The following is a 17,478-nucleotide window of genomic DNA, read 5'->3' on the forward strand; positions in this document are numbered from 1 at the left end:
CTATCAAACCCCAAGTCTTGAATTGGACTCATGGAGGTCGTGAAAAGACTCCTCCAAGTGGTCAGAGATGTGGTTAAGTGACTAAAGTAACAATGGAAAATTTAGTCTCTTACAACTTGGTATCAGAGCAGTTCCTTAGTCCGACTCTTATTGGTAGCCAAGTATATCACCACTTGTATTGGAATTAGAAGGTCCTAGATGTGGACCTATCCTCGAGGAGTAGCCTGTCGAGAGGACATGGCTCTCCACTCAAGTTCATGCGTGAACTTATGCGCAATGTGGTAGATGGAAAAGGGCCAGTAAGGGAACGACTTTGGGATCTTGGGAACAGTATAAAGGTTTCCTCAGAGAGTTGAGGATGTGATCCAGATGAGCGTTTGATGCAACAAATGAGCTAATGTAGTTGTGGTAAACAACTATAGTTGGGATCACGGGAAAGATGCAAACTCCAAAACAGTAATGGAGTCACAAGATTACCCTTTTCTTACTATGTGACAGCAAACTTTATGCAAAGAGGAGTAGTTATGAGTTTGCAAAGTTAGAGGTGGAATATTTCAACTATATTATAACATCTAAAGGTGTTAAGATGGATCCAAGGAAGATGGATGTGGTGAAAAACTAGTTTACACCCACTTCAATGGCTGAGTTATGTAGCTTCCTTGATATGGCTAATTACTACCGACATTTCCAAGATAATTTTATGGAGGTGGTTCAATTGTTGCATAAGAACATGCCATTCGAGTGAAAAAAGCCACATGAGGAGAGTTTTGTGGCATTGAAATAGTTGTTGAGCAAAGCTCCAATGGTTCACATTGTTGATCCATCAAAACCTTACAAGATAATGTAGCACACTTGAATTTGGAGTTGAACTCTAAGTATGTTGCACTATGAAATGAGGGTCCAGTACAATCCTATGAGCACTAGCTCCTTGTATCCAACACTTGCACTCAAAATGGTATTGGACGATGTTTGGCACAATTTTGGCATACCGGTGACCTAATACAAGGAGGAAGGTACCCCACCAACTAAAGCAGCATGGGGCTTGGGCTTAGACCTAAGTCAGATGCAAAACAAGGAATGACACAGTTTAATGGAAGCCAAACTAATTTCTCAAATGGTGGGACATACATTCCAACTACTATCCCTACTATATATTTGAAACCCTTTATTTCCCCCCCCCCCCCCCCATTGCCTTGAGGAACACATGCTTTGGGCTTTCACCCAAAGCCTCCCTTAGTACCAAGAGTTAGTCTTTGGGACAAACTTGAAACTTACTAAATATGGAATGTCATTAAATTGCAAATTTGGACATAGGATGAACACCATTGTGTTCAAAACAATTTCTACATTCTGTAGATGTGCCAAATGAGCGAATTTAGACACTTTCCATAAATAGCATTTGGGACCAAAATTAGACTAACACAAAAAACATGATAGCGAGGGTGTTTGGCAGACATAGTTGAGGGACTAGACTCAATACACGAGGGTTCTTGCCAAACTAGTTGTAAGCAACTAAATTTTCCATTCTACTTTAATCACTTAACCACATCTCTAAGTAATTAAAGGAGTCTCACTCACAACCTTCATAAGTCCTATTCCAGACTTAGGGCTTGCTAGCCCTAATAATGACATCCACGCCACTCAACTTTTGCACTTAGTCCAAGTGTTCCATATGTCCAATCCCATTACCGACACCCAAAAGGTACTATCGACATATCAACCCATTATGCTAAGACTATACCCATTCACCTTTGTTATACTGGTAGTCCAACATCACCTGCATCACAGTCTTATTTCTTAAAGACTGAGCCATCCATTCATGAGTGGTCATCCCAAATCCACTCCTTAGCATCTTTAGGATGCTCATAAATATGGGGAACAATTTTCCCCAATACCCCTTTTTTAATCCCCACTAAATCCCTTTCTATCCATGGCTGTATTCGCCAATACTGCCACTAGGTCAAGGCCCACAGACCCGACCACTATGCCCCACCGGCATTTGGGACTTCCTTGCTATATGACTGCATCCTTGGTCACCACACAAGAGGATTACTCCTCTTCCTTTCCTTAGTCTGGGACTTTGGGACAACATTTCAAAACACTATGGCCCTACATGAGCCTTGTGGGTACTCTCCCCACCATCTGCCTTTAGGTGCTCTAGCCATAGGGCTAGAGCGAGGTTCCATTAAGCCTCACTAGGTATCCAAGTAAGTATGCCCACCCACGCTTAGACTGAGAGCATCGACCATTCGATCTCTTAAAGGAGCTACAGCCGGCTTTTGAACACTTCACCAAACTACCCCACTTGTATGTCTGTATTCACTATAGCTTTGGACTCCTCAATAGATATATGATCACCCAACATGTGGGCATAGCCTTCTTAGGTCACACTGGCCTTTTTTGGCCAAACTAGCTTTACTAGGGTCCAACCCCCACACCCTCCCTACTATACTTTTGGAACCCCCTGCAGCCCCCCTGCCCTGGGGGACGATCACTTTGGGCTTTCACCCAACAACCTGTATTAGTATTCGAACTTGGACTTGAACTCGAACTCGAACTCAGACTTGGTCTCGGTCTCAGACTCAGACTTGGTCTTGGTCTTGGTCTTGGTCTCCGTCTCGGTCTTGGTCTCAGTCTCAGTTCCATCTCGGACTCCATCTTGGGTCCATCTCAGACTCCATTTTGGGTCCATCTCAAGTCCATCTTAGACTCCATCTCGAACTCCATCTTGGGTCCATCTTAGACTCCATTTCAGACTTCATTTTGGGTCCATTTTGGACTCTATCTCGGATCCATCTCAGACTCTATCTCAAGTCCATCTCAAACTCTTTCACATGTTATATGTTGATCCTCTTGTGTCCCTTTTCTAGAGACTCACTTACTGCTTGCTTCATGCTCGTTCCTTAAGCACTTTGTTGAGAGTTCCACTCCCATACTTGACTGTCTAAGTTGAAGCTTTTAGTCCAAACATAATACTCTCATTTGGCTTCCACTTCAGCCATTACCATGTGGCACCCTTTTAGCTCCACTTTTGGGGCTTTAGGATTTATTTCTCACATCAATGCAAGACAGAGCAAAAGAGAACTAACAAGCTAGGCCAAATATGCTTGGCTAAATAGACACTTAAGAATTCCATCCTTATGCTCATCCGGCCAAGTATAGATGCTAAATCTAGTTTACTAACACTTGGATAAAAGAGGTTATTAAAAGGAACCAACAATACTGACCTCCTGCCGTCATGGCAGTAAGGAGAGAGTGTCTATAAGGACTAACCGACAAATATCTTTCGATACCCAAAGTCACATTTGTGACAGATGACATATGATGTAAGTGGTTCTGCATTTGGAGGAGCTCTCATGTAAGAAGGACAACCTATTGGATATGAAAGTTGAACTTTGAATTTTGCAGAGCAATGCTATTCCATATATGAACAAGAGTTACTTTCTATTGTTCATGCTTTGTAAACGTGGCAACACTATCTTTATGGTGCAGTGTTCATGGTGTTGATTGATTACAAACCTCTTGTGTGTATCTTTTCACACAGAAGGAGTTGAACACTAAGCAAAATTATTGGATGGTCAAACTCCTAAAGTTTGGGGAGTTTCCTATTGAGCATCGTCTGGGTAAATCAAATGTGGTGGCAAATGCTTTATCTTGTGTTTATCATTTGACAACATTACAAACATGGTTTTGTCATCATTTGAGTAAGGTGGTTAACAAGTTTAGGTAGTTGGTTGAGTGTGCTCAGGCTCAAGATGCTGAGGTAGTCTCTTTATAAGCCCAAATAAAAACACTTTCCTCATTGGTGGATGAAATTCTTTACTACAATACTCATATATATTTGCCATGAGTGGATGCATTGATTCCTTAGGTTGTATTCCACTATCATGATCATCTAAATGCAAGTCATTTTGGGGGGAGGAAGACATATGAGTTGATTAAGTGTAATTTTTATTGGAGGAATATAAAGGTTAATATCCTTGAGTATTGTAAATCATGCACTCTTTGTCAGCAAGTAAATGTGCCATGGGAGAAGCTGGGGGGACTTTTGCAACCTTTACCTATTTCTCAGAACCATTGGTGTAGTATCTCTATTTACTTCATTACTTATTTGCTATGAATATAAAGGCAAAAGGAGCAAATATGGGTCATAATGGATCATTTGACGAAGTATGTGTGGTTGTTGGCTTTTCGGAAGACTGTCACTACCTCAGACTTGGCTGCAATTTACTTGGAGAAGGTTTTTCCTAATTTTGGTTTGCCCGAGGACGTTATTAATGATCAAAATTCAAAGTTCACTAGTGGATTTGGAAGAGCTTTGCAAAGGCTATGCAAATGACTTTGAAACTCTCAAGTGAAAATCATTCTCAAATGGATGAGCAAACCAAGCATGTGAATCAGGTGGTGGAAGATATGCTAAGTTGTAGCATTAATCAAAGGCAGAGACAATGGGATTTATATCTTCTGTTAGTGTAAATTTACCTACAATAATAACCAATACAGTGGAATTAAACTAAATCTTTACTTTGCCATATTTGGAAGGCATCCTAGGAACAACGATGGAGTTGGGATTGCATTTGAGTAAAGATGTTCAAGATAAGTTTGATTCCAAGGTGACTGGTTTGGCCATAGAACTTGATGAGATTCTGGTGGAGTGCAAATAGAATTTGCAAATAGCTCAAGATAAAGCAAAGAAGTTTGCAATGAGCATCACCAATTCCAAGAATATAAAGTGGGTGATCTTATTTTTGTGTAAATGATTTTTTCGTCAAGTAAGCAATAGAACACATTGGTGCCTTTATGCAATAAGAAGAGTGACAAATTTTCCCATCAATATGTTGGTCCATATGAAGTGCTATAACACATTGGTAAGATAGCTTATTAGGTGCAACTGCTAGTTAGGGTGAAAATTCATTCAGTATTTTATATCAACTAGTTAAAAGGTGTACTATCTCAAATCAGTATACTATATTATATATACTATCTTGATGTATATGGTTCTCTAAAAAGGATGATCACCGGTACAACTAGTCCTTAGGACAAACTATCTCAAATCACTATACTATACTATGTATACCATCTTGATATATATAGTTCTTAGAAAGGGTGATCACAGTTGGGGGGAAGAATTGTTAGGCATCAACTTTAACCACATACACAAGAGAAGGCATAACATACTTTAGAAAGATTAGATTTTTGTCTTTTCACACTGAATCATAACATTGGTATTAGAAGTTTATCAAACCTTGGTTCTCCTTCTAGATCCACCATGTTAAATATTTCTTTAAAATATTCCTACCCCACTTGTTAGTCATGAGAATCAAATTAGGCTCCAATACTAATATTACTCCCTAAGCCAACTAGGTAAAAAGGTAATCACTTGATTGTATATTATCCTGACTTAATGTCTAACAATCTCTTGTTGGAGTTTGACAAACACACAATTTCTGGCTGGGCTTAGAAGGAGCTTGCTGTTCATAATTGTTCTTCACGTCAAGAGTGTTCACTGAGGCGATACAACACCTGCATCCATTCAGGTGAAACCAAGCCATGCCAGTCACGATCAACAACAGTAAGATGTAAGCCATGTCCATCTTCTCCATCAAGCGGCAACTACTGCCACTTTCCATCACTCCGAGAACTGCAAGTTCTGTTTTGTCAAAAAACTGTGATCCAGTTGCTTTCCTGGCATGACTTGAGGAGACAGAGGCCTCTTCAAAGCACAGAGCTTGTCACATCATGTTGTGTAAGCAAATCAAATTTGAAAAAGGAAAAAATATGACACTTTGCCGACCATATCAACCAGTACATGATCATGCAAGCACTGGAAACAGCTTTGATACCACGTCCAAGGAAATGTTATCTCCAGCGTTTTTCCTCTGTGATGGATCGTTGTATTCATTAGATGGTAGCGTGACAACCTATAGCAGTGATGAGATCAACCAGTGAGTGCCATTTTCTTCTGAGACTTACCTGGCTTCCGCCATGGCCCTTGTGAAGCTTCCAACCGCTGTTGGCTGCATGAAATTCAAGATACTTATCCAACGATAAGCCCTCCAAATTCAGAGCCTGCAAGGATAGAACGTCCGTCACAATACTTCGTATCATAGTTTTCTTTCTACCTCTGCAAGGACGGCCCTGGGGACCTTTTGGTACGTCAGGGACAAGACGTGCACCCCGTACGACTGGATTGCGCTCTCAAATCCTGAAACAAACTCTTTAGAATTTTAAAACTAAACAGAATCTTCTCGTACCTGGAATGACTTCTAAAATGTCACGATTACGAGCAGCCTCGTCCCAAAACTCGCGGAACCTAGCAGTCTGAGAGGAAAATGAACATAAGCGAAGGAAAGCGCGGCTAGCAGCGGAGTACCTCCAAGTAGTGAGACAGAGTTGCCAGAGTAAAGAACGGGTGCAGCATATGCTGATAAACCAAGTGAGAAAACAGAAACCCGGAAGCACAAGGACTTACAAGTCGTTCTGGCACAAGGCACATACAGAGGCCAAAATCCGGAGCTGGCATTGCCATCAAAGCCTGCAATTCATATATGAGTGCAGCACTAGAAGCACAACAAGCCTACCTTCACAAGGATTTTAGTCACAATGTTGACATTAAGATTTCGTGGCTCAAACTGGTCGTGAGAAAAACCAGTTGGCGCAGGAAAGGAACGACTAAACGAAAGGCAAGAAGAGCTTGCATACCTGGTAAAGCCGTAGAAGGCACAGATTGGAATCAAAACTGTAAGTCTCAGTAGCAACCTATAGAATAAACACGCTAAGAGAAAGCAAGAAAAAGAAACAAAACGAAGAACTAGTTTTCCGGACCTGTTCTTGCACATAGGCTTCCAGATCGGGAAGAATGTCTGGATTGTAAGGATTGAGCGCGACTAGCTGCTCCATCGTTAGCTGCGGCTGCTCCTGCTCTCTCTCCCATTCCGACACCATATTTCCGACCTAAAGCACGACATGTCGCGATTCCAGGCCGCATTGCATCGATGGACAACATACCTCACCGCCGGCGCCGAGCGCTCGCACAGCCTTGAGCTTCGAGGATTAGGGCACAGCGAGGGTTTTGGCAGACGAATATGCCTGTAGGAATATTCTCTCATGTGCGGGTATATATTACGGAGATCCTGGTGGCTTGCCCTAACCCTAGATTTCCCTGAGAGAGATAGAGCAAGCAGGAATGGCGCGTCCTTGGGGCAAGGTCGGCGCCTGGGCGGACGATTCGGAAGCGGAAGCGGCAGCGGCAGCGGCGCCCACAGCGCCACCGCCAGCAGCGCCGTTGCCAGTGGAAGCGTTTCCATCGCTGGGGGAGGCCGCCGCCGCGAAATCCAGCAAGAAGAAGAAAGGTCAGACGCTTACTTTCGCGGAGTTCCAATCAGGGAAGTATGTTCCCGGTGTTAAGCAGCGGAGCTCGGCATCGTCGGGGATCTTCACCGACAGCGATCGCCTCACGTCGGACGAGATGATGATGCTGCCGACGGGGCCCAAGGATCGATCGGACGAGGAGCCCTATGAGCAGGGCGGGCGATTGGGTGGCGGCTTCCGGGACTATGGCGGTTTCCGGGGCGACAGGGATCGCGGGGACAGGGATAGAGGTGATAGAGGCGATAGGGAGCGCGATCAGCGTGGCTTTGGATTCGATAGAGAGCGCGAGGCCTCTCGCGCCGACGATAGCAGCGACTGGAGCTCCAACAAGCCTTCCAGGAGGAGCTGGAGGAGGAGGTGGTGGGCGATTTGACGACGAGAATCGGCGGTACAGTGGCGATCGCTTTGGTGGCGATAGAGATCTTCCCTCCAAGGCGGATGAGGTTGATAATTGGGCTTCTGGGAAGAAATCGCTGCCTCCTCCCGAGAGGAGATCCGATGACTTTGGTAGGAGGTCCGATGACTTTGGTAAAGGTGGTTTTGGGAAAGCTGACGCTGATGACAACTGGGGAGCTAACAAGAAGCCCGTGGTCTCGGACAAGTGGTCGTTTCGCAGGTCTGATGACTACGGCGACCCCGACTCTGGCGACAAATGGAGCAGGAGGAGCAACGATGACTCTCCCGGCGATGATAAGTGGGGCGCTAGGAAAGCTGGCGATGAGGCCCCTCGCAGGCCACGGTTGAATCTACGGCCCCGGACCCTCCCGCTGGAGAATTCGCCGCCTCCAGTGTCTGCTGATCAACAACATGGCAGTCGGCCATCCAGCAGTCACTCTAGTCGACCGGGGAGTCCTCCAGAAGTGGAAGCACCTCCAGTTGAGCCAAAGCCACGCCAGAAAGTGGATCCTTTTGGGAACGCAAAGCCGAGGGAGGTGTTGCTGGAGCAACGAGGACAGGACTGGCGGAAGATGGATATGGATCTCGAGAGCAAAAGGTAAGTAGTCTTGTAAAGTTTCGTGTTCGTTCTTCCCCTGATGTGGTGTTATAGGCCCGACACTGACGAGGAGAAGAAGCTCAAGGAAGAGATCGTGTCCCTGAAAGAGCTAGCGGATAGCACCGCCGACCCTGCCGTGAAGGAGCAACTAGCCGAGAAGGAACAGGAGCTCGAGCAGCTGGTCAAAGAGCTTCATTCGAAGGCACGGGTATCGTCGGATCGTTGGAGGAAGGACGAGTCGAGAATCACTAGCCCTCCCGCTACAAGGCGCGATCCATGGAAGCGGGAGAATGGAAGGGATCGGCCAACGGTTGATCGATGGTGATGATTCCAACAGCTTTTCGATTTTGTGTTACGACCGTCGCCCACCATGATCTCGTGCTCTACAATAATCCGGGTGGCGACGGAGGTGAGAGATCTACTCTATTAATTTTTATTAATAATCCACAGTGTTCTTCGTTTATTACATTGAAAGTATCTTCGACCGCTCATCCTTGACGTGTCCTGTTGTGCTATAGTATTTTATTATTTGGGAGATTCAAGGAGATTCAAGTAAAAGGGATGAAATGAGGAGCTCTTTTGATCCTAGCGTGGATTTGGATCGTCCAAGCTTCGACTTGGATCGTCCCAGCTTTGAATTGGGTCGCCAGAGCTTTTCTACGGCGAGGAACTGGGAGATTTTCGACACTCCGAGTCCTCCGCGAAGATCTTGCGTGTGTTCTTCGTCCTCGGCTTCGCTGTCCGGCGCTCGATCGGCTCCTCGGCTCTCCATCACTACTCCTCTTTCGGAGCGGCAAGGAGGCAAGTTCTTTAGCTTCTCGGCGTGCTCCACGCCGGCTAGCAACTATGTGTTTCGGTGCTTGGGCTCCGGAGAAGTGGGAGCTCCGCGGAGGATTTTGATCGTGGTGGACGCGAGCAAAGATGTGACCACTGAGTCACTCGAGTGGACGCTCACACACATTGCTCAGCCGGGGGACTTCGTCACCATCCTGGGACTCTTGCCATGGCTTACACTTCCAAGTAAGTGAATCTAAGTTCATCAAGCTTGAAAGAAAAGCTTCTGTGCAGTGGCCGTGAAGCGATGGGCCAAGCTCAAAAAGATCGATGAGAGTCCCAGTCGCTTTGAGTCTCCGGAGTTTGTGAGGATACAAGAACTTTATGCAACCAAAGGGGTGAGTTTATATCATCTCTGTTCGCCAAATAATTTGCTTGTGTCCTAGGTGTTCTTGGGGATCCAAATTCTTTCGGGCTTTCCTAGAAGAGATATCGCTGTGGACATGGCAAGGCGAATCGATGCAAGATGGATAATCTTCTACAAGTTCAGAACTTGGGCTCTCTCATTCATATTTGATTAACTGTTTTGTTTTCCTTAGGTGGATGTGTGGTAGCTCCAATTATATTATAAAGAGACTGGGCAAGAAGAGGAACATTGTGTACCTGACCAGCAAAAGCGAGGGAATTGTGCTCTTTGCCTCTAAGCCCGCGATAATCAGTATCCACGAAGCACCCGGATTCAGTAATAGCCCTTCAAATCAAAATCCTGTGAAGGTTGAGCTCAACTTTGGAGCAAGGCGAATGAAGCTATCCCAATGGATGAACGCAATCAAATTATAATTATCAGCTTATGATTCATAAATCAAACATTGTAATGATCATTCTTTTTAGAGACGACAAATCTAGCTGGTGGAGTTTCTCTGTAAGCAATAACTAGGACGCTGTTGGGACCAGCAAGTACAGAGACAGAATCGTTTCAATTTCTTTTGGTTGAGTGGGCAATATCAATTGTGGTCCAGCCAGCATATCCGATCCTCATTTCCACGCTATAAAACCCTACGTTCCAAACTCCTCCATCGCCGCAGCACAATGGAATCATCCCATTCACTCAATAGCTACAGCCTCCTTATCTCTTCCTTGCTCTTGGCACTCTTCTTTTCATGCATTGCAACTCAATGTTCAGATGATCCAAAGGTGTACATTGTGTACATGGGTGCTGCTGATGAGCATCACAGCCACTTGCTGTCTAGCCACCACGCACAAATGCTCGCATCTGTCTCCAACAGGTGAAATCAGTCACAATGCATCCAAATGCCCAGCATATAAAATATCTATAGATTCTATAGCTGTTTGTGTTCTTTTGTGTTCTAATTATTATTTGCTTTTTTGTATTGTGCTGTGGCAGGAGTGTGGAATCAGCTATGGAAACTATTGTCCACAGCTACACCCGAGCCATCAATGGCTTTGCCGCAAAGATGCTCCCCAGCCAAGCATCTATGCTACAACGTAAATTCCACCACTTTCTCTGCTGTTTCATAACACATACATACACTGAAATTTCACATTTCATATGGTTTTCTCCATGAACTATATAGAGATGCCGGGCGTGGTTTCCGTGTTTGAGGACTACACAGTGTCCCTCCAGACAACCCGTTCTATAAACTTCATAGGGCTGGAGGACGCATCCGGAAACACTGCAGCAAACTCGCTATGGAAGAAAACAATGGGCGAAAACATGATAATTGGCGTACTGGACTCGGGTATATGCCAATCCCCGATTCGAATCTTTCTTTAAATCTCCCGCATTTTCTTCTAGGTGTCTGGCCAGAGTCGGCGAGCTTCAGCGACGCCGGGCTGCCGGCTTCCCTTCCTGCGAAGTGGCACGGAAGCTGTGCGTCGAGCGCCTCCTTCACATGCAACAGGTAACGCGGATTAGATCTCTCGATCGATCGTTTCATCGAGTCGACGTAGGGATTGCTTCTTTTGTATTGCTGCTGGAGATTTCGCTGATGGCGCTTGCAGGAAAGTAATTGGCGCGCGGTACTATGGCTTTTCCGGCGGCAGCCCCCTGAATCCTCGCGATGTAACTGGGCATGGATCTCATGTCTCCTCCATAGCAGCGGGAGCTCGTGTGGCCGGCGTTGACGACTTAGGGCTCGCCAGAGGCACCGCAAAGGGCGTCGCGCCCCAGGCTCGAATTGCCGTGTACAAGATCTGCTGGGCGGAGAAGTGCGCGGGAGCCGATGTTCTCAAGGGCTGGGACGATGCGATTGGCGATGGCGTGGACGTGATCAATTACTCGGTGGGAAACTCAAACAGTCCCTACTGGTCTGACGTTGCCTCCATCGGTGGCTTCCATGCCGTGCGGAAAGGGGTCGTGGTGGTCGCAGCTGCTGCAAATGGTGGCATCGGCTGTGTTGTACAGAACACTGCGCCGTGGGTGACGACGGTCGCTGCGAGCACGATCGATCGACGCTTCCCGAGTAACGTCGTCCTGGGAGATGGTTCAGTATACCAAGTAAGTTCTCTCCGCGAATTTTTCTTTCCTTTGCTCACTTCTTGTTCAGGGATCAAGCATCAACAACATTAGTCTCGGCAATAGTTTTTATCCTCTGGTGAATGGACGGGACATTCCTGCGAAGCCCACAACTTCACCCGAAAGGCAAGCTTGTATTGTTACTCTTTCTTGCTTGACTGGTTTTTCTCTTTCTCTCATTGTGTAGTGCTATGGGCTGCTCGCCTGGAGCTCTTGATCCTGCCAAAGCCCAGGGAAAGATAGTTCTTTGCGGCCCTCCATCCGTGGATTTCAAAGATATCGCTGATGGATTGAAGGCTATTGGTGCAGTTGGGTTTATTATGGGAAACGATGCAGATGGCAAGGAGAGATTGCTGTCACTCAGATTCACGATGCCTGCTACTGAAGTTGGAAACACAGCTGCAAATTCTATTTCTTCCTACATCAAGTCAAGCAGGTAAATAAGTTTTGCTTTGAAAATTCGATTACTCGATCACGAGGTGTCTTGTAGGAATCCAACCGCAAAGATTATACCGCCAACAACAGTGATTAATCAGAAGCCATCGCCCATGATGGGAATCTTCTCTTGTAAAGGTCCCAACCCTGTTGTCTCAGACATTCTCAAGGTCTGTGCCATGCAGATTGTATATGTTCAGTGATTAACGGTGTTTGTGCGAGTGGAAAAACAGCCAGACGTAACAGCTCCAGGCGTGGACATCCTTGCCGCATGGTCAGAAGCAGCTGATAAGCCACCTCTCAAGTATAAGTTCGCCAGTGGAACATCAATGGCCAGTCCCCATGTTGCAGGCTTAAGCACACTTCTCAAATCCTTGCATTCTGATTGGAGTCCAGCAGCGATCAAGTCTGCGATCATGACCACAGGTATCTTAAAAGCTGCCGAGATTTTTTAGCATTGTAAACTTACAGTTCTAATCCATCACCACAGCTTACACGCAAGACAACACCGGGAAGACAATTCTCGACGGTGACTATGACGTCGCTGGTCCCTTCAACTATGGATCAGGACACATCAATCCGGTTGCAGCAGCGGATCCGGGGCTTGTTTACGATGCAGGAAAGCAGGACTACGTCGCTTTCTTGTGCAACATTGGCTTCTCGGCAGGACAGATCCAAGCTATGACTGGAGAACCTGGTAACTGTCCTGCCACCAGAGGCCGAGGCAGCGACTTAAACTACCCGTCAGTGACGCTCACCAATCTGGCCAGAGGGGCAGCAGTGACGAGAACTCTCACCAGTGTCAGCGATTCGCCAAGCACGTATAGCATTGGTATAACTCCACCGAGCGGGATCAGTGTTACTGTCAATCCAACGAGCTTGACGTTCAGCAAGAAGGGGGAACAAAAGACGTTCACGCTCAACTTCGTTGTGAACTATGATTTCCTGCCTCGACAGTACGTGTATGGTGAGTATGTGTGGTATGACAACACGCACACTGTTCGCAGCCCGATTGTGGTCAATGCGGTGAGTCGCCTTGCAATCGGGGAAGAGAAATTGGTTTCTGAGATTTGACGGAAGGTATCATGGTACTACTATATTTTCATGCTACAGGGAACAAAGGAAGTAATAAACATGATATGTATCAAACACTAAGCATAATGTTCCTTCAAACGGAAAAAGACTTTGAAGAACGGCAGAGAGGCTTTAAAAATTCTTTAAAGTCACAAAAAAATCGGAGCTGAGTTTTGAGATGTCAAAACCATTCTGCCAAAACTTACCAGGCCTCAATCGAAAGAGTGGAAGTTTTTCTCTCTGGCAGCGATTTTGACATGTCACTCAAAGCGGGATGTAATTCAGGAAGATGCATGAGCTTTACATTTTCAAATTCCACTTCCCCATTCTCTGGCCTCTTGGAAACATGTGGTTCTTGTTTGTTTGTCACCAACTTCTACATAGATCATTATGTACCGTTGTAAAAACTATACATGTGGCATGTCATCCAGGTTAGGGTTTGTGCGATGGCGCTTTGGCGCGATCGATGGCGCGCTGTGGTGCTGGTGATGGCTGGAATGCGCATTCCTGATTGCATCGCGCTCGTCCTCTCGTTGGTATTGGATCTTTCTGCTGCTGTTGCTAATCGATTTTGGTACTAGGGAGCTCTCGGATCGGATTATCTGGATGTGATGTCGATTGCTAGGTAAGTTCCTCATGCCCTCAATCTCTCTAGGATTGCATGGAGTCAGTCTTGTGTGTGATGATTGTCGATCAATGCGTGCTTTTCCTTGCCTGTATTCTTCTTTTTCTTCGCATTCTTTGCCTCGCTTTGAGTTGAGGCTCGAGAAAGAAAGAGAGAGTTTTAAGAGAGTTCTTCTTGCCTTGATATATGATAGTGATTATCCAAATTCTCCAGTTGCTGAAGAGGTTAAAGTTTCGCTCACTCAATTAGTGATTTACATTCTAGTTGCAATGGTGCGAGGCAAGATGAGCAAACCTGGCAGCAATGGTGGCATCCACACCCATGCATGCCGATAATCCACTTTTCTCCTTGACGATTTGCTACTTGATCAAGGCTTTGGAAGCTAGCTAAGCTTTGGTTTCTTTCTCAGTGTACGCAATGTGTATTTGGACGAGCATGGCATTTAGCTACCTTGGAAGGAGTTTTGACAACGCCCTGAGATTGCTATCCACTCTTGCTCTTAGCATGACTCGCTGGAAGTTCCTGGCTCTCACTGTAAGTTTTCTCTTGAGTTTTCCAGGCTCTTTTTGTTTTTTAGTGCTAGTGGAGATGCTGTACATGCGCAAGCAGCTCAACGCCATCTCCTGTGACATTGTTCGCCATTGGTATCAGATAGCTCACTTTACTCCCTTTTTTCTGCAGTTCTTGGTTGATGATCCATGGCAGCTTGTTTCTTTGGTGCAGAATTTATTGTCTCTCAAGGAAGGCTGAGATGCTGAAGTAAAGAAGGCATACCCGAGCAAAGGAGTCATTCCAGCCCGACTTTGATCCGGTAATGTTGCAGAACTATGACAAGCGTCTGTGATAGATGGTTTCCTGCGTCCTCATGTTCTAGCAGCACAGTCGAATGCCTTTGCTGTCGGAGATGATGGAAGAAGAAGAGCCCGAGAAGGCCGAGCTTGAGAACAAACTCGTGAAGACTAGGAAAGTAAGTTCCTCTTGTGGAACTAGAGTTTGTTCTCTTTTCTCTCGTGGAACTATACTAAATCTCTCTCTTTGTCACAGCCACATCTACATGAATTGCAACACCAGCATGCATTGAGGAGAGATGTGGCCTCAACACCAAAGCCAAGGAAGCTCGGATAAACACCAAGTCTAACAGCGCTCAAGCCGGATTGACAGAAAGCAGTGGAGCTGCCAGGTACCATCACCCTCAGTAGTGAAGCACTTCTCATGGCTCTAGCTTGCGGCTTCATCAACATGTAGTTCTTGAGAGGTACCTCTTTTCACTCTTCCTCGAAAATCCTTTCATAGTTGTGCTGATCCGTCACTTCCTTTTCTACAGGAACGCCTCTCTCAGTCTTTCCCAGAACAGATCAACCGAGCAGGCACTTGCCCAGCACCGCCAGCACCGCACCCCACCCAGCTGCCAGCCGCCAGCGCAGCACCGCAGCTCCGCAGCTCCATGCCGCCCCCGGATTAACAAGTCGAATTATAAGTTTAATTATAAGTCTAATTGTATTTGACTTAGCACAACTTCAATTATAACTCTCATTTTGAGCCAAAAAAGCTCCGTGTGATTATCCTAAGATTACTATGACATAGCCTTAGCTAGGGGCATGAAACCATACACACACCATCTTAATCAGCACCCCTAATTACCTCTCACTCATACTAGATTTATTATAAAATCTTCTAGCATGCTTGTTTTCAGTATAAGCTGTATATCTCATTGCAGCACCGATGTCTAAGTGCCCATCTTGGAACTGCCACCCAGCTACAAACTTCCTTTGCAAGCAAGGCAACACTGTACCACAGAAACTACCTTAATCTCCACCACCATTAGTCTTGCACAAGATGGGCTCTTGCTACCTTTGCCTCTAATCATGATAGTGTGTGTGGATGCTACCAAATTTTGATCTTGATCAAGCAAGGGAGAGAGGTTAACAATTGTTCCCTACCAACTAGGCACCCATGACCCCCCAAAAACATGTATAATATAGAACTTCAGATAACTTAGTTGCTTTAACTGATAGCACATTCTTTTGTGCCACAGGGACCAAGAGTGATAAGAAAATCAATTTATGTTGTGGTCTCATGCCTCTAGTTCGCCATTGCAAGACCCCCAAAAAGATGTATTATTATTTCTTTAAGTGTTTAATATTGTGCTATGTTAGAATATGGTTTTCTCCTTTAAATCTCAAAAACCAGGTTTCTTCCCTATATACAATAGCCCAAACATATGAAGCATCGATTGAACAGGAAATGTTCAAAAGGATGTTGGATGAAGAGGGAAACTTACACAGCGACTCACCACATTGTGAATGTTACTAATGCAATAATATCGAGCTATACCAATCCTGAACATGCTTAGTGAATCACTAACACTAGCGAGAGTTTTCATCACTATTCCAGATTGGTGAGTGTCACTGATAGATAGTTTAGGTTGGTTCCTTAGTCTCTAATGGCAGGACATGTCTCGGGTTTCTAATGCCCTACCAAGCCAATGTTGCATAAGAAAGTGTTATATTCCTTCTCTTCTGTGGCATAAACAAGCCCAGGTTGATGTGTTTACCTAGTGATTCAATATACTTCAGTAGAGGTTTAAATTGGGAGTTTCCCATCTACTTGCTTCAAGCACTTAAGAAATCTCTATAGATCCAAGCATAATATAACTATTATATGGAATATCCTCACTCTAAGAATATTCCGGAATCTTACTCTCCCAGGGGCAACAACCTGGCAAAAAAAAAACCATGACCTACAACTGTATAAACTTGTGGCCAAAAAGTGAAAGCAAATGCCCAATAGAAGTAATTGGAGAAGGAAGAATAAAAGTAAAAAGGATAAAGGTGTGAAGTTTGAAGACAGAGGAGAAAATTTAATAATCAAATTAAACCCAAGATTCAAGAAGAAAAACAAGAGAAAAGTGAGAAAAAGAGAAGAACAACTAAGTAAACACAAAAGAAAGAAAAGAAACAAAAGAAAAAGAAAAACCAAGGTCTAGTGAAGAGATTTAGACCTAAATTACACCCCCCAAAGTTCTCAAACCTTTAAAAGTACCAAAATCTCCTTAAAGCTTTGCCATGAAATGGAATTGCATTGCTCAATAGTGGTAAGTGCAAAAAGTGGGAGGATATAAAAAATAGATGGAAAGGAAAGTGCCTCAAGGTGCTTGATCAAAAAGAATGTTAGCCACAAGGTGAGATAAAGAGCTCTCCAAAAAATGCCAACTGGATTGTATCAAAAGCTAGAAGTCTACAACAATATGCAGTGCAAGTTGGCTCTTCATCTATAGAACTGCTGTTAATTGGGAAAGCATGCCTAAAACAGATCTAGATGCCTTTTGCACTAGGCCCAACCAATCATTAAAAGACTTTGCTTCACTACTATAAGTATCAAAATATGGATAGAATTGTTGCTAGAACGTGGAGAAGAAAGAGATTCTCCTACTGAAACTTGGCTGAACGGTGGAGGCTGTCTCTGTAAAGACTCTGTGCCTATAAACCATTTTGTCAAGCTAAACTGTGGTACCAAATGAAAAGATGGACAAGGCAACTACTGGATAGATGGGCAATGGTGTAAGATGTAAAGCCCAAGGGGAATCAGAACTTCGGAAACTTGAGCTTCTGGACAAATAAAATCAATACCACCTCAAGAGCTACAACCCAAGCAAGAGGCTACTTCTAA

The 17,478-nt window shown here is 44.9% G+C and overlaps 4 protein-coding genes and 1 long non-coding RNA gene across 12 annotated transcripts; 4 read left to right on the forward strand and 1 right to left on the reverse strand.

The window, feature by feature from the left end:
* Window positions 1-5,732: 5,732 nt before the first annotated feature.
* On the reverse strand, window positions 5,733-7,048 carry LOC9662375 (eukaryotic translation initiation factor 3 subunit K). The gene is made up of 10 exons (XM_002982903.2): window positions 7,009-7,048; window positions 6,826-6,954; window positions 6,703-6,759; window positions 6,582-6,632; window positions 6,473-6,535; window positions 6,374-6,424; window positions 6,255-6,321; window positions 6,123-6,205; window positions 5,974-6,069; window positions 5,733-5,921 (listed from the first exon to the last, which is right to left on the reverse strand). Exons 2-10 carry the CDS (start codon window positions 6,943-6,945, stop codon window positions 5,814-5,816), a joined length of 696 nt encoding a protein of 231 aa, XP_002982949.1. The 5' UTR covers window positions 6,946-6,954; window positions 7,009-7,048; the 3' UTR covers window positions 5,733-5,813.
* A 138-nt stretch (window positions 7,049-7,186) lies between these two features.
* On the forward strand, window positions 7,187-8,854 carry LOC112350888 (eukaryotic translation initiation factor 4B1-like). Its single transcript, XM_024687870.1, has 3 exons — window positions 7,187-7,389; window positions 7,526-8,365; window positions 8,420-8,854. The coding sequence occupies exons 1-3, from the start codon at window positions 7,187-7,189 to the stop codon at window positions 8,688-8,690; spliced, it is 1,314 nt and encodes a 437-aa protein (XP_024543638.1). The 3' UTR covers window positions 8,691-8,854.
* A 77-nt stretch (window positions 8,855-8,931) lies between these two features.
* LOC9653984 lies at window positions 8,932-10,002 on the forward strand. Its single transcript, XM_024687871.1, has 4 exons — window positions 8,932-9,385; window positions 9,434-9,537; window positions 9,586-9,683; window positions 9,739-10,002. Exons 1-4 carry the CDS (start codon window positions 8,932-8,934, stop codon window positions 9,977-9,979), a joined length of 897 nt encoding a protein of 298 aa, XP_024543639.1. The 3' UTR covers window positions 9,980-10,002.
* A 232-nt stretch (window positions 10,003-10,234) lies between these two features.
* On the forward strand, window positions 10,235-13,520 carry LOC9662058 (subtilisin-like protease SBT4.10). Its single transcript, XM_024687952.1, has 10 exons — window positions 10,235-10,425; window positions 10,545-10,645; window positions 10,735-10,899; window positions 10,956-11,061; window positions 11,162-11,657; window positions 11,707-11,801; window positions 11,863-12,111; window positions 12,166-12,280; window positions 12,344-12,536; window positions 12,601-13,520. The coding sequence occupies exons 1-10, from the start codon at window positions 10,349-10,351 to the stop codon at window positions 13,182-13,184; spliced, it is 2,181 nt and encodes a 726-aa protein (XP_024543720.1). The 5' UTR covers window positions 10,235-10,348; the 3' UTR covers window positions 13,185-13,520.
* An 89-nt stretch (window positions 13,521-13,609) lies between these two features.
* On the forward strand, window positions 13,610-15,351 carry LOC9662059. 8 transcript variants are annotated; one of them, XR_002993915.1, is made up of 7 exons: window positions 13,610-13,716; window positions 13,766-13,809; window positions 14,074-14,453; window positions 14,515-14,620; window positions 14,687-14,776; window positions 14,854-14,989; window positions 15,134-15,351. It is a non-coding gene; the product is annotated as an uncharacterized LOC9662059 (long non-coding RNA). The 8 variants fall into 8 exon arrangements; XR_002993919.1 differs by having other exon boundaries at window positions 14,533-14,620; window positions 14,854-15,064; XR_002993916.1 differs by having other exon boundaries at window positions 14,533-14,620.
* The last annotated feature ends 2,127 nt before the right edge of the window (window positions 15,352-17,478 follow it).

The sequence above is a fragment of the Selaginella moellendorffii genome, unplaced genomic scaffold, assembly GCF_000143415.4.
Source record: "Selaginella moellendorffii unplaced genomic scaffold, v1.0 SELMOscaffold_55, whole genome shotgun sequence".
In the NCBI taxonomy this organism is placed as follows: Eukaryota; Viridiplantae; Streptophyta; class Lycopodiopsida; order Selaginellales; family Selaginellaceae; genus Selaginella; species Selaginella moellendorffii.

Bases quoted from the DNA above. Each gene is read 5' to 3' on its own strand.
- LOC9662375 (XM_002982903.2), bottom strand. From the start codon at position 6,945: ATGGTGTCGGAATGGGAGAGAGAGCAGGAGCAGCCGCAGCTAACGATG. The intron at 6,322-6,373 runs GTACTCCGCTGC...TTTTCCTCTCAG, and splicing joins CTCTGTCTCACTACTTGGAG to ACTGCTAGGTTCCGCGAGTT. The intron at 5,922-5,973 runs GTAAGTCTCAGA...TCACTGCTATAG, and splicing joins AGGGCCATGGCGGAAGCCAG to GTTGTCACGCTACCATCTAA.
- LOC112350888 (XM_024687870.1), top strand. From the start codon at position 7,187: ATGGCGCGTCCTTGGGGCAAGGTCGGCGCCTGGGCGGACGATTCGGAA. The intron at 7,390-7,525 runs GTATGTTCCCGG...CCCTATGAGCAG, and splicing joins GCGGAGTTCCAATCAGGGAA to GGCGGGCGATTGGGTGGCGG. The intron at 8,366-8,419 runs GTAAGTAGTCTT...GTGGTGTTATAG, and splicing joins ATGGATCTCGAGAGCAAAAG to GCCCGACACTGACGAGGAGA.
- LOC9653984 (XM_024687871.1), top strand. From the start codon at position 8,932: ATGAGGAGCTCTTTTGATCCTAGCGTGGATTTGGATCGTCCAAGCTTC. The intron at 9,386-9,433 runs GTAAGTGAATCT...GCTTCTGTGCAG, and splicing joins GCCATGGCTTACACTTCCAA to TGGCCGTGAAGCGATGGGCC. The intron at 9,538-9,585 runs GTGAGTTTATAT...CTTGTGTCCTAG, and splicing joins AACTTTATGCAACCAAAGGG to GTGTTCTTGGGGATCCAAAT.
- LOC9662058 (XM_024687952.1), top strand. From the start codon at position 10,349: ATGGGTGCTGCTGATGAGCATCACAGCCACTTGCTGTCTAGCCACCAC. The intron at 10,646-10,734 runs GTAAATTCCACC...TGAACTATATAG, and splicing joins CCAAGCATCTATGCTACAAC to AGATGCCGGGCGTGGTTTCC. The intron at 11,062-11,161 runs GTAACGCGGATT...TGGCGCTTGCAG, and splicing joins GCCTCCTTCACATGCAACAG to GAAAGTAATTGGCGCGCGGT.